Below are 15,848 nucleotides of genomic sequence, written 5' to 3' on the forward strand. Positions count from 1 at the left end.
GTCCTCCACAACTAGACTGAAGAACAAAAGGATAGCAACTTGTCTGTTCCCCTTCCCCCAATTCCCCAATTAAAAAAATTAATTAATTAATTAATTTAAAAAAGTGACTGCAATCCCACAAGCAAAGATGGAGACAGGGTCTGGACATTCCAGGCCAGGGTCAAAGAGGCATGCAGTGAGCTTGGGGACACCAAGGAGCCCAGCAGGAATGGAGTGCTGGCTGTAAGTACAGACAAACGTGAGGCTGAAGAGGGGCCCAGGATTGGCAATGACTTACTCCTCGTCTACGAGAAAACTTTTCAAACTACAGTGGAAATAAAAGATTTAGACCTCTATTGGAACACACACCGTAAGCATGATGCATTATAAACAAAGCAAGATGGTTCTCAATAGCACGGGACGTCATGGCAAGAGCCATGTGCACCGCAAGAAGCCTTCTCAAGTAAGAGACACTCACATGTTTCGATAGATTGGGCTGAACTCGAGCCTCAACGAGCAGCTGAGAAGAATTAGACTTGTATCTACAAAACAAAAAATTGAAATAAAGGAATCAGAAACTGAAGATGAACATTTTTACCTCTGAACAAAAACAGAAGAGACCACCATGTGTTGTGGTCACACTAAAGTGTCTTTGTCTTTAATTACTTTCTCACAGAACCAAGCTTCCTTTTACCTTAGACCTTAGTACAAATACTTTTTTCTCTTTCCATTTTTTAGCTCTCAATTGGTATGAGAATAATAACCCTGATTCAAAGGTACTGAACTATAATAAAAATACTTATAAAAGACCATTTCCGCTTTAAATCCCTTTCTGGAAATATAAGCAAATATCTCCATGGCTTCAGAACAGAAAAGGATACCTTATATCTTAAGACAAGGAAAATGTAAAGGAAAAAAAAAGCTGACAGAATATGCTACATTTAAGAACTTCAGTTTATCAGGAGACACCCTAAAGTGAAAAGCGAAGCTATAAACTGGAAAATAATTCAATACATATAACTGGCAAAAGATTGATATTCAAAACTAAAAAAACAAAAACTCCTAAAAGTCCACTTGAAAAGACAAAATAGCAATAAAAATAGGCAAAAGAGAGAACATTTTACAGAAAAGGATGCATAAGTGGCCATTAAACGTATGAAAAGATGCTCAACCTCCTTAGTAATACAGGGCATTGAAATTAAACACAATTAGATGCCATTTATACCCACCAGATTGTGTGACAGCATCAGGAACACTCATATACACTGTTGGGCATGTAACACAGTACAATCCCTTTGGAAAACATTTTGTCATTATCTAGTAAAGGTTTAGAAACACGTACCTGACAGCCCAGTAACTCAATGCCTATACTTAACTCTCAAAAATTATGTGACACTAGGAGTCACATACAGAAGTTTTCAGAGCTTCATTATTTGTAACAGCAAAAAAAACCCTCACAAATGTTTTTTTTGACAACAGTATGAATAGAATGTCATAAAATGTAACCTTGTTAGTAATTTAAAAAGTTGAAAATACACACAGCATGATTTTATGTCTGTAAAGGTCTAAAAACATACAAAACTAAAAGATATGGAAGGGGGTGTGGCTAAGTGGGAATCACCACCATAGGCCCCTGAGTAAAGTCAGAGGGTTTCTTATTTAGGTGGACATTTAAGAGTGTTTGCTTTATTATTCTTTAAAACCTACACACATCACACATGCGTGCATGCATGCACACACATTTTTGAAAAAGAACTATTTCAGGGGCTGGCCGAGTGGCTCAGTTGGTTAAGAGTTCGCTCAAGAGTACGAGCTCTGAGCAACAGTGGTTCGATTCTCAGCCTGAGCTGAGTTGCCGATGAGCTGCCAATAGGTGGCAGGATGGCTCCAAAAAAAAAAAAAAGAAAAAGAAAAGGAACTATTTCGTAATAAAAATTTAATTCCTTCTAGAATGAGGTATTGGCATAAAGACACTTAAAAACAATCATCACGTGGCAATAAAAGTGCCACAAAAATCCCAGGAAAATGTATTACTAAGGTACCAGGAATCTGAGCAAGGAAGAATTATGTCTTATATATGTGATGTCCTTACTCCACCTTCAACTATTTTTACCCTTACTTCTCACACTAGTATTCTTTTTTTTTTTTTTTTTTAGCTGAGCCATCCTGCCACCTGTTGGCAGCTCAGCAGCTGCTCAGCTCGGGCCGGGACTCGAACCGCTGTTGCTCAGAGCTCAAACTCTTGAGCGAGCTCTTAACCAACTGAGCCACTCAGCCAGCCCTGTCACACTAGTATTCTTAACATCTTTAGCCATCCAAATCTTCTCCATTTCCAAACGAGGCTAAAGAATTTGGACAGTGAGAGATACCCCCCCACTGCGGGAACCTACGTGGCTCCAGAGTTTTGAGGTCGTGTAAGTTCACCTGGAAGTCTATCTACATGTACTCAGCTCTTGCGTATGGAGAGTGAGATGCTGTTAGCGAGTCAGGAACACATTTGCTCCTTTCTAAATACAATGAGCTGTTCCAGGTGGTATGGCCACCCCAGTTGTGTTTAGCCTGGAGAAGGAAAACATGACCTTCCTCTGCAGATAAGTGGGATCACACGGGGCAGAGAAAGGCTGGCTCACTGGAGTGTGAAAGGGCAGGATGGTGAGCAGTGTTTCTCACCAAGGGAACTTTTGTTCTCCAGGGGTTATTTGGCAGTGTTTAGAGGCACTTTTGATTTCAAGGACTTGGGGGTGCTATGACTTGTGGTAAGTAAAGCCTAGGGGTTCTATCAAACTTCTTACAATTCATAGAACAGTTCTGCCACAACAGAGTTATCTAGCCCAAAATGTCAATAGTGCTGAGGATGAGAAACCCTGAACTACACAGACGCACGTCTCTGTGGGTGGAGTACAGAGACTGTCTCCAAAGGACCAGGGGGAGGGGAAACCCCTCTTCCTGACAACTTCCAAGGTATCTGGAGATTCCAAGGTCTGTGCCTCAAGAACTCTGATTTTGGAGGTGAGTGGTAAAGTGGCCAACCTTTTCTGAAGGTAATATGCAATATGTTATGATGCATTCCTCACTTGATGGAGCCAAAAGAAGTAACTGGAGATGTTGGCAAATGTTGTCTAGAAGTGCACCGATTACAAACTAACAAGGGCATAAAAAATTTCAACTTCACTGTCCAATAGCAGGGGTTTAGAAAATATGGAAAAGCTATATGATGAAATACTGTGCCAGCAATAAAACTGGGGTACAAAGAACATACTGAAAAATATATGGGAACATTTTTCATATATTCAGAGCAAATCACCATATATTCAGAGCAAAAGGAATATATAATATGATCTAGTGTTTTAAAATAGAATATACACATTGTAAGGGTATATTCTGAAACATAAACAACAGTCACCACTGGGTGGGTGGGCAGAGAGAGGCGCTATGGGTGATGCCATCTCTCCTCCCCCAAACACCTTACCTGTCCAATATTTCTGCAACTTGCCAGTGGAAATTAACTAATATAAGTTTAGCAACTGAATGAGATACCTAAAAAAAAGAAAGAAAGAAATCAAATTATAACTGTGCATTTTGAGAAATGCATACATTCACATTTATAGCAGGCCCAGGCTTGCTTTCCAAATTCTTTCTTTTGGTTCTCTGCTTCGTCTTCTAAGTTCAGACACTTATAATCTTAGTGATTTCCTGGATATCTCTGATTTTTCTATTTTTGTTTTTCATTAATGACCTTTCTAAGAAATTAGCTTGAATTGAAACTCAAGCAAAACCACCCCATTTACAGTAAAGAACAATTCAGCATCCAATTTAAGCAAAAGGGCTATGGGCTCCCTAATGTGACACATGTTCCCTCATGCTGCTGCAGGAGGCTACACAAGGGAAGTGTACTTCTTGTTAGGCCTGTTACTTGCAGCAAATCTCCAGGCTTGGAATTCTTGCATAAATCCGGCAAAACAAAACAAAAACATGCCCATTTAAAATCTCTGAATGCCTGGCAACCATGAGCCCCAACTGAAAGGATGATTTAAAAGTCTGTGGGCAGCCTTTCTGGCTTCTACTCATTCTCTCTCATATTTCCCCCCACACTGTCCTTTAAAGCACATTGGTTATGGCTACAAAGAACCTCACAAGATGCTTTGAGCTAGCAATTCTACTTCAGTAAATTTTTCTGAGGAAATGATAGAAGATACGTGTACCACAGTGTTTTACAAGAGTAAAAAATGAGAAATAACCTAAATGTCCAATGAAAAGGAACTAGATAAATAATGTATGACATTCATGCAATGGATTGCTATGTAGTCACTGAAAAGGATGGTGCGAAAGTATACTGACGTAGAAAGAAGTTCACATTTTAACATTAGGTTAAAGTAGCCAGTAGTAAGATAGCATGTACAGTTTATAGCCACGATATCTTGTTAATGGGGGAAGTAAGCTAGTTACAAAACAGACCAGCCTGAGTGTCAAAACTGAGGTGGGGCCGACAGAAGACTGGGAAATGTTTGGATGTCTAGATCAGGCTTCCCACAGAGAAAACACTGCACGACATGAGGGGGCTAGTGAACCCAGGAGAAACAAGGAACACACTTTAGGCTAGGGAGCCAAGAGAACACACAGAACCTTGGTATCATGCTCACTGGACTGAGTCTTTAAAAGAGGAACTACCTCTAAGATAGTGCATGCCTGGTCCACAGGTAAGAACTGTGGGGGCAAGACACACAGTGACCAACGTGTGATCCCTGCTCCTAGAGCTCAAGTCATTCCTGAAAGGAGACAGGTGCACCCCTACTAAACAGTGGCATGTCCCAGTGTAACATCAGTGTCAAAGCCTATTCAGTGAGTGACTGCCTTCCTGTCCTAAAGCCCAGGAACATCTGGAGAAAACCAAGGAATCAAGACGGCTTACTTCATTAAGGGTGGAGGTCCCCAATTCCCTTCCATGCAAGGCAAGAGGCATCTGACCCAGGCATCTTGCTATAGTATTTTCCTGTTGAGGCCCATGGAAACTTTAGACCTAGGGTTCCTGAATCATAGCTGACATTTCTTCTGTGGCCACAAAAAAACTATTCATCCACAACAAACCACTATCACAAAACGAACACCGAGACAAAACATTTGGTTTAAGCTTTAATGACTGCTAGAATGTAGCTTTTGGCTATAAATATGTATTTTTAAACTTGACAGTGATAGTTTAGGATGAGCGCCTCCCTGGAACCTTTTCTCTCGTCTCTTACCCAATGGGGCTTAGTCAGCTGTACATCCACTGCTTCCTGTCCTGACTTCTCAATGTCTCGCCATGCAGTGGCTACCAGGTCCTAGCAAAAGCAATGGGCTAGGCAGGAAACCCAGAGGAGTCCTGGCCATGTCTGGCAGCTACCTCCCCTTATCACCACAGATGGCTTAAGTGGAGCCTTTAAGCTAAGAATGGGGGTCTGGCTGCTTTTCACAGATCCATAGAACCCAGGACTGGACTGGCCACAGGGTAGCCACTCAATACATGCTGCTCATTCAATTACATCTGGTCTTTAATCTCTGTGCATTTTCAAAATGGAATTTCTCAACCTTCCTGAAGAAATAGAATTTTAACACAATACCTGGTCTGATCACTTGATCTCAACAGCACTAACAGTAGCAACAAAGCCTCAGACTTCGCATACCAGGTGCTGCCCACCTATGGAAAACAACATGGCCCTCTGTTGAAACTGAAAATTTCATTGGTGATGACAAGTCCACTACTGACCAACTCAGAATATCCCAGTGGAGTTGAGTTTTGGTGAGAACAGATAATGTGAAGAGAGGATGCATCTAACACTTCATAAAACTGACAGTGGAGTGATGTGAATATATTCTTTTAGCGCCAACAGCCAAATACCAATATAAACAAGATAACAGGAAAAGGCTCACTCAAGTCAGCTGTATGCATCTCCCACCAGCCTTCTGCAGGAGATGCTACTGTGGTCCACACACCACAGTTGGGGGATGAGAATGGCCCATATCACATCCACTGTGTATCACAGAAACATGAAAGAGTTCTGAGACCATGAATTTAAGCAAAATGCAATGTAACTGTACCTCAACTAAACCAAGGAAGATCTATCTATAGGGAAGTCAGATTCCAAAAGGCTCTCTGAGCAAAAGCAGCACAGGGGTGGAGAAAGAGTACTTAGAATAATTTATGCTAAAAGGTAGGGAAGCCGCTCTTTCCCTGATTTGAGTCATAAAAGAGAAGTGACTGACTGCACCCCCCCGCACCCCCAGCGGTCCCAGAGAAAGCAACCTCCGACACCTCGGTGATTTGGGGACAGAAAAGGGTATGTGTATTTGTATGTGGGTGAGGGGGTGGCCAATACTTGCGCAGACTTAAGTAGGCAGGCCAGGACAAACCTTGTAGGTGTTACATTCATTAGAAACCTGTCTTTCTCAGAGTGCAAATGGCCAAGCTCTCAGGAAAGGACCTGAGTATTGACACCACTACTGTAATGCTCAAAGAGCTGGGCAATCCATTCTGAATCTATTCGAGTCAACACCTCACAACCGGCGAAAGTGGTCCACTCTTCTGTATGTGTTCAACTGCGAAGAAAATAATCTTTCAGCAGAATCAAGACGAACTCTTACTGGTCTGTTTTGATGAAGAAGCTAACAGTCTGTTAGTAGGGTTATGTACAGCTCACCTTTGAACAACACAGTTTGAACTGTGCGGGTTCCTTTACATGCGGGGTTTTTCAACTGACCTGTCCAGTTCAAACCCGTGCTGTTCAAGGGTCAACTCCAAAGTTGGGAATCGAGTATGCAGAGGGTCAACTGTAGTTATACTCAAATTTTTTACTATGCAGAGATCTGTGCCCCTAACCCACGCATTATTCAAGGGTCGGCTGTATTATCAAGAAGGATTTAATGAAAAAGTCAAACCTCTTCCAAAAGGAAAAGGATCCAGGGTGATAACCAACCACTGAAAGCCGAAAAAGACTAATGACTTAGAGGAACACATATGACCATGTCATGTTCAAGATAAATGTGCAGTTCTATTAGATCAACATGTAATAAGATTGTTAAGTCTTATTTGAGTTCTTTTTCTACTTCTGGAAACGCTAAATGAGGAAAAGACTAGGAACAAAGAACTAGATAGTCTCTTCTATAAAAATTGTAGTCCCAAGGTAATTACTCACAGCCTAACCTGAGCCTTTACTCAGAGACAGAAGCATAGAGGCCACCATTTTCTCCATCTCAGGGGCCAAAGAGAGTGCCTCAATAGGAATGGGTCACTATTATCTCTAGCACACCTGCAAATCTCACCCCTTCCTACATTGCAAACCCTGAGCTGGTGGGACCTGTCTGACAGCCACTTTGGACTTTCACAAGATCATGAGTCAAGGACAGTTACAATGAATTTAAACAAAGATTTAAACAAAGACTCTCAATAGTAAAGATTTTCTATCCCCCACCCCACTACCAAGCCCAAATCATGTTAAACTACATCTTAAACCTATTCTCAAGAATCATGTATGGGCCGGCCGAGTGGCGCATTGGTTAGGAGTTGGCTTGGGAAGCCAGCTCTGAGCATCAGGGCCCCGGTTCGAATCCCACATGGGCCAGTGACGCTGCGCCCTCTATAGCTAAGATGGTGGACAACAGTTTGACCTGAAGCTGGGCTGCCGTGAGTCGCCGGTGAGGGCATAGGCTACAGTGAAGCTGCAGTGGGTTCCCTGCCATAAGCTACTGTGAGTGGCTGGCAGCCGGTGTGAGCGGCCGGCAGCCAGCGTGAGCTGCCAAGAGCCGCCGTGAGCAGCCGTCCTGTGGCCGGCGACCGATGTGATCACCTCACCCGGGAAGAATGCAATGATAATACCAACATGGGCCAGTGAAGGGACGTCCTCCACAACTAGACTGAAGAACAAAAGGACAGCAACTTGTCTGTTCCCCTTCCCCGATTCCCCAACATTCCTCCCCCAATTCCCCAATAAAATCGTTAAAAAAAAAAAATATATATATATACTCAATAATGAAATAGTGAATGCTAATATCAGAAAAATGGCATGGATAACCATTCTCACCATCTTTTTTAACATATTGGAGGCCCAAGGCAAGGAAAAATAAGATATAAAATAAAAAATAAAAGATTGGAAAGCAAAAAAACCAAATCTGTCTCTATTGCTAGATAAAATGACTGTTCATGAAAAAAATTCTAAATTAATCTACATAACTACTTCTAGAACTAATAAATTTAGTAAGGTAACAAAATATAAGATCAATATACATAAATCAAATGTATTTCTATACAGCAGCAAACAAAAACTAAAAATTTAAACAGGTGAAATATATTTTAATAATATATTTTATTTAACCCCAACATCTAAAATATCATTTCAATATGTAATCCACAAAAAAACTAATGAGTTATTTTACAACCTTTTTAAATATAGGTCTTCAAAGTCCATTGTATTATTTTAGAATTACAGTACATACCAATTAAAACTGGCCATATTTCAAACGCCCAAGGCTACATGTGGTCATAGCTACCACACTGGATAACACAGCTAAAGACTGAACACAGCAATAAAAAGTTAATCAAAATCAAAGCAAGGCTGTTGGGGGTTTTTTGTACAAATTAATAGTTGATCCTAAAATCTGCAGAAATGTAAAGAATCCAGAATATCCAAAGCAATCTTGAAAGAGAAGAGCACAGTTGGATGACTTATGCCATCTGACTTCAAGACTTGTTATAAAGTTATACTAATCAAGACAGTGGGATAGTGGCTTAAGGACAGGCATGTAGATCAATGAAACAGAACAGAGTCCAGAAGTAAACTCATATTTATGGTTAATTTAATTAATTAATGTATTTATTATTTTGTAGCAGAGGATAGTTTTGTTTTTTTTTAAGCTGAGCCATCCTGCCGCCTGTTGGCAGCTCAGGGGCAGCTCAGCTCAGGCCGGGCATCGAACCACTGTTGCTCAGAGCTCGCACTCTTGAGCGAGCTCTTAACCAACTGAGCCACTCGGCCGGCCAGAGGCTAGTTTTATTAGAGCAGAAAGTTACAGCTCTCGAAACGAGAGGGCATCCTGACTGGGATGCCCCTATGGTTAATTTTAAACAAAGGTGCCAAAGTAATTCAATAGAGGAGAGGATAGTCTTTTCAACAAATGGTTCTGGAATAACCAAACATCATTACACAAAACAACCAAAACATAGAACATAGACACTTCATATCACACAAAAATTAACTCAAAATAGTTCACAGACTTAAATGTAAAACTGAAAACTATAAAACTACTAGGAGAAAAATCTTTGCAACCTTGGGTTGGGCAAAGATTTCTTAGATGTGACAACAAAAAGCACACACCTTAAAAGAAAAATTGATAAATTGGCCTTCATCAAAATTACTTTTACTCTTCAAAGACATTATGAAGAAAATGGAAGAGGGCTGGCCAAGTAGCACGTTGGTTAAGAGCTGGCTTGGGATGCCAGAGGGCCCTGGTTTGGATCCCACATATGAGGGCCAGTGACACTGCCCTCTACAGCTAAGATGCTACACAACAGCTCGATCTGGAGCTGGGCTGCCTTGAGTCGCTGGCAATGGCAGGTGGGTTGCCATGGGCTACTGTGTGTAGCCAGCAGCCAGTGTGAGCGGCCAGCAGCCGCTGTGAGAGGCCATCCAGAAGCTGGCGACTGATCTGCCTCGCCCGGGAAGAGCGCAATGATGGTGCCAACTTGGGCCAGTGAAGCAACGTCCTCCACAACTAGACTGAAGAACAAAAGGATAGCAACTTGTCTGTTCCCCTTCCCCCAACTCCCCAATAAAAATCTTAAAAAAAAAAAAGAAAATGGAAGAGGCCACAGACTGGGAGAAAATAATTGCTAGTCATTTTTTTGATAAAGGGCTTAATTCAGAATATATAAAGAAAGAACTCATGCAACTCAATAATAAGACAAACAACCCTATTTTTAGAAATAGGCAGCAAATCGGACACTTCACCAAATAGATGTATAGTTCAACATCATTCATCGCTAGGTAAATGCAAATTAAACCACAACATGCCACTTTCACACTCATTAGAATGATTATAATCCAAAATACTGCCAATACCAAGTTCTAGCAAGGATGTGCAGAAATGGGAACCCATCTGTAATGCTGGTGGGAATGGGAAACAGCAGAATCAACTCAGAAAACAGTTTAGCAGTTTCTTAAAATGCTAAACATACATGTACCATCTGACCCAGCAATCCCACTCCTAAATATCTACCCAAAAGAAATGAAAACACATGTCCGTATAAAGCCCTGGACATGAACGGTCACAGCAGCACATTTCACAACAGCCAAAAACTGGAAACAACCCAATGTCCATGAACAAATGAATGAATGGATGAACAAAATGTGGTATATCCATAAAATGGAAAATCATTTTTCAGCAATAAAAAGGAAAGCACTACTGACATGATACAACATGAACCTCAAAAACATTATGCTAAGTGAAAGAAGCCATACACAAAAGACTACATATAGTACGATTCCATTTATATGCAATTTCTAGAAAAGGCAACACTACAGAGAGAGAAAAATGATCAGTAGTTGCCTGGAGTCGGGAGTGGGGACTGACTACAAATAAGACACAAAGGAACTCTGGGTGATGAACATGTTCTGTAACTCAAATTGTGCTGATGGCTGCACAGCTGTATAACTTGACTGAAAATCATCTAATAGATTTTAAAATGTGTGAATTTAATGAAATGTAAGTAATACTTCAATAAAGCTATATAAAAATAAAACTGATTGATGGATATATGATAAAGCAAAGGTAGCAAAAGGTTAGAAATTGTGTAATCTAGATGACAGGTATATGGATGCCCACTGTGCAATTCTTTAAACTTCTTTGAATGCTTTAAATTTTTCATAATTGAAGTCGGGGGAAAGTTTGCCAAATTTAATTCAATGACAATCACTTGCATAAACAAATGTCACAGTAAACAAAGGATTGACCTTCCCACTGCTTCATCAAATAGTTCACTTTGACCTTTTACTTAATCCTCAAAACGAAAAACTCAAAGAGTTCTGACCAGGTTAAACTGACTATATGTGTATTTTGGCATAAATAGATGAAAACGTCCACATGCATCTGTGATGCTGGTAACTTCACAACACCCTCGACCTCCCAGACCACGCCTTAGTGTTCTGCTGGATGCTCTGCTCCCAGTATAGTCAGTCAGCTCCCTAAATATTGCTGTTCCACAAACTCTCAGGCCTGTTTTCTTCTGATTCCCTGGCCTGTCTCTGAGAAACCACATTCAGTCTAATCCTTGGTCAGTGTGACTATAAGCCCCAAAAAATCCCTCTCTCACTTTTCCTGGGAGCTGGGGAAGGGAGTGTGACTGATAGAGGTGGGAAAGGGAGGGTGAGTAGTGGTATAAAGTTCATCAAAGACTGAAGGGTGCCCTCAAGTCTCTGGCCCAGAGAAGGCTTTCACAGAGTCAAAGATGGGGTCAGAGCACAGGCCAAGTGCAGCCCATCTTCTGTGCCCTTTTCCCCTTTCCCCGTGCCCTCAAACCTGACCCACAATGGGTCAGAAGCCTCTGGGGAGGGGGGAGTTCTCTCCAGCTTGAAAGGACTATGGGGTCACCTGCTGCCATTTACCCTAGACACTACTTACTCTGCACTGCCAATCCAATCTGGATGTTTTGCTATTTCATTTACAATCTCTGTACCTTCAGATGTTTGCAGATCTTTATTTCAGGAAGCACTCAGCTACATGTAGCATGTCAAAAGGCACTTTGCTGCTGGTCCACAGTATTTCCCCAAGGTTGCATGCAAACATCTTACATCATCCTCTATATTCTGTGTTTGGGACAGACACAAAAGATATTTCCCTGATACAGATCCTCAAAACATGTCCACCTGAGCATAGATACCTAAAGTAGTAGACCGTTGCTATGGAGTCAAGTTTCCTTTCTGTTTTGTTTTTGTTTTATTAAAGAACGTAGTAAATGTGCCACACAATTCTATCCCTGTTTTCTAAGTAAGGCTTGGGAGGGTGGGGGGTGGAGACCAGGGTAAATCCAGGGTATGGGCCAATGATGCTAAGTGTATATGCTTTAGCCGCTGTTTCAGCAAGCAGCTCCTGACATGGTTAACAGCGCACAAGCCCACAACTTTAGCATTTCATTAGCTATTCTGGAGGCCCTTTCTACTAAGATCTAAGGGCTGCAGAGAGTACAGAAATGAAATAGTGTAAACATCAAAGTGTTGGCTGGGAATGGAGACAACCACCTTGGTAAGATAAAACTTCGGAATCTGTGTGGCCTCTGAGCCACTCATTACAAGGAGAGAGCTGAAGGATTTCAGGAGCTTGTATAAGGCAACTCCAGTAGCAATTTGGTTATCAGTTTATACTTGAGCAATTCTGTGACTTGCTGCCTCGTTCTATGTTTCAACTTTATTGTGTGCCTCTTCTCCATTAGGTCCCTAAGCAGAAAGCAGACTATGATAAAATAATTTTTCAAATCACAGGTCCCCAAGTCCACCTGAAGTTTGTTAGTAAACAAGCCACAAATTTTTTCTCTGGTTTCCACCAAACCCTTACCCTCCCAAAAAAATTTCAAGTAAGTCTCTATGAAAACTTTGTATTCATCACTGGAACAAATATTTCTTGATCCCCTGAACACAAAGAACTTAAAGTTCTAGAGGGAGATAAATCCTGCTACTGAAGGAAATGATAAGTACATACGACATTCTGGACCCTGTCTACTACACAGCCAAGCCAACATCTATCTTTGAAGAAAAATGTTTTAAGAATCTCAGGAAATTTAACAGTTGCTACTTGACATCCCAGAGCACTTGGATAGTAGATGTTTATTATTCAAAATAAGGCAGACAGCATGCTAATTTTATGTAAGGATCAAGGAACATACTGAAGAGCCTCTGCTTCTGACAACAGTTCCCCAAGGAAACCATGAGTATAGTCAGTTGCTTCTTCCTCTCTAGTCTCCTATAGATGGTTCACGCTGTCCAGCCCTCAGGGACAAGTTAACCACACAGCTTGCAAATAGATTTTTCCCCCAGAAAAAAGAAATCCAGCAGCCCACCAATACTGTCACCAGCCCTTCCCACACTTACCAGTGCCATAGGGAGGATGCAGCTGATGGCAGTGAGCATCAACGGCCTGAAAAAATACAGGTGGTAGTTTCAATTTTTATTTAGAACTCTTACTTGCCAACTGCCTGAAATCTTTTAAGGCTACACGAATGGGTCTCCATGCCTCAGCCTGTGTTAAGCCACTTTGTGGTCCAATGTCATTTACTAACACTAGTGCTAATTCACTACACAGCAGAAATGAAAGAAAGGAGTGAACTGAGGGCCAGCTTCTGGGCCTGGGGTAGAAAGGAACATGATACAGGAAAACTAGCCTTACAAGACCAAGATGGATGCATTCAAGTCTTGGGGGGTTGGGGGTGAGGCGAGAAGGTACTGAAGGGATAAGAAGAAACAAGGTTAAAGCACACAAAGGAGCAGGTGAACAACGGCCTAGAATCGGGCAAAATCAGCAGCAATGGTGGTGGTAGTGGGGTTCCAGGGGGCCTCTGATCTTAAGCAAGGCTCATCCCTGAAGTCTAATTTAAGTGGTAGGCCTTTGCCTCTCTCATACTTCACACTTACATACTCTCAGTTCCTAAAAGGTCAGCTCTCTGGTGCCTAATCATAATTTTGCTTCCTTTCACTGTTTCTTTAAAGGTTTCCCTAGGGAAAGGGCTGACTTGTAATCAAGGCACCCACATGTTATGCATGTTTAAAAAAAAATCTGGGGCTGGCCGAGTGGCGCATTGGTTAAGAGCTGGCTTGGGATGCTAGAGGGCCCCGGTTCGGATCCCACATATGAGGGCCAGTAACACTGCCCTCTACAGCTAAGATGGTGAACAACAGCTCGACCTGGAGCTGGGCTGCCGTGGGTCACTGGCGACGGCATGGGCTGCAGTCCCCTGCTGCAGTGGGCTGCCATAAGCTACCGTGTACAGCCAGCAGCCAGCATGAGTGGCCAGCAGCCGCCGTGAGCGGCCGTCCAATGGCTGGCGACCAACTGCCTCACCTGGGAAGAGCACAATTATAATACCAACATGGGCCAGTGAAGCAACGTCCTCCACAACTAGACTGAAGAACAAAACGACAGCAACTTGTCTGTTCCCCTTCCCCCGATTCCCCAGTAAAAAAAAAAAGAAAAATCTTAAAAAAAAAAAAAAATCTAATAAACACAAATTCAAAAATTTCTCTCCAGTCTAACCTTAATTCTGTCCTATTATGGTCTCTGATCATTAAAATCAATACCAAAAAACAAAAGACCTCACTATAACCAAGTTTTTTATGCAAAATATAATAAGGCAAAAATATGAATATCATCATTCTTTGACCATGAGGGTACCTTTTTTTAATTATGAAAAATTCCAAGCGTCTACAACAGTGAAGAGTAATGAAACTCACGGATCCATCACCCAGCTCCAACATCAACTCATGGTCAGGCCCACTGTATCTGTACCTCAGCTATCCCCTGCCCTCTACGATTATTGTGAAGTAAATCCCAGCCAGCATATCATTTAGGGTGTATTTAAATGAAAAGCCTCTGGGAAGTACTTAGCACAAAAGGCTGGTTACAGCCCATTCTAAAATTCTAAGTTTGCTAAGGGGATGCCATATAGGCAGGATGACCACCATTTCTGAAAACCACGGTCACGTCCAGTAACCACAGCCAAAAGAAATGCAGACAAGAGGTTGACATCCAATAAACTGCACATAGTAGGGCTAAAGGCCAAGTCTCCTACCATGTTCCTGCAGCCACAGCCCATCTTGTCCAAAAATGATTTCAACCAATGCTCTGTCTCTTCCAGCTACTGCTGCTGTGAAGAGGCAAAGGAGAGGGAATACCGAACACCATCTACGCAGTACCTTCCAGCCCCCCCATCTTCTCCAAAGGACACCTCAGAGGCTAACACATCTTACTGACAAAGCCACAGACTCCAATAGCATGTTTCAAAGACAGAGCTACTGACTACTGTACTTAGCTTTGTTCAAAACATATAGCACTATTTTTATAACCTTTCTGTTTATGTAAAACTCCATCGTAATGGAAGCTCCTTGAGGGTGGAGATTTAAAAAAATGATTTCCTTCTCTGCCACACCCAAACACCTGGAACAACGCCTGTGCCAGTACTAGGTCCTAGATGCTACCACTGCCCTCTGCTTGTCTCCTGTGGTCTGGTCTCAAGTCACTGCACAGCCACATCCTCCTCCACAGCCCTGGCAGGCACCAATGTCTTCCAGGCCCTCAGGGGACTCAGGAAAAGCCCAGATACAGCTCCTCTGAGGAAGGTTTAAAAAAAAAATTTAAAAAAATGCAGGGCCAAGAGGTCTTCTGAGGGTTGAAGGAGGACAGAGATGCTGACAGGAGGCAAAAATCAAACATGGGTTAGGGAGAGGAGTAATAGGAAGAATGTCAGGCTGGAGTCTGGAGAAGCTATTTGAAGTTTTTCAACAGAGCAAGACAATCAAAGTGGTGCTTTTAGTGGATGTATCAGAAAAATATGAAATAGCAGAAAAAGTTATTAATTTATACCTCCTCTTTCATCATTCTACAATAAAAAAGGAGGGGCAGAAACTCAAGGCAAAATCTTTAAGTTATTTTATGGTAGAGGTTAAACTACTTTCCACCTATCTCTTAGCATCTATCTAAAAGTTAAAACAACAGAGACACTCAGGAAACACTTGTTTATTGGGAATCAACAAATTCTTAACCTATCCCAATTATCAATGAACAAAGAAAATCAAATGGTTCATAAAAAGCACTTGGATAAAAAAGAACAACACTTGCCACCCCATCCTCCACCCCCC

The 15,848-nt window shown here is 41.8% G+C and overlaps 1 protein-coding gene across 5 annotated transcripts in view; it reads right to left on the bottom strand.

Annotated features, from left to right (window-relative positions):
- The window catches only part of ARIH2 (ariadne RBR E3 ubiquitin protein ligase 2), a 44,443-nt gene that overhangs the window by 11,865 nt on the left and 16,730 nt on the right, over positions 1-15,848 (bottom strand). For 3 of the 5 annotated variants that reach the window (XM_019632078.1, XM_019632088.1, XM_019632099.1), the window contains exons 4-5: positions 3,449-3,516; positions 458-521 (exon numbers count right to left, since the gene is read on the bottom strand). In XM_019632078.1, the coding sequence (XP_019487623.1) occupies positions 458-521; positions 3,449-3,516 (132 nt within the window). Of the gene's footprint in view, positions 1-457; positions 522-3,448; positions 3,517-13,088; positions 13,135-15,848 lie in introns of all 5 variants that reach the window. The other 2 variants (XM_019632108.1, XM_019632116.1) reach the window with 1 other exon arrangement.

Source organism: Hipposideros armiger, unplaced genomic scaffold (genome assembly GCF_001890085.2).
Source record: "Hipposideros armiger isolate ML-2016 unplaced genomic scaffold, ASM189008v1 scaffold_18, whole genome shotgun sequence".
Taxonomy (NCBI): Eukaryota; Metazoa; Chordata; class Mammalia; order Chiroptera; family Hipposideridae; genus Hipposideros; species Hipposideros armiger.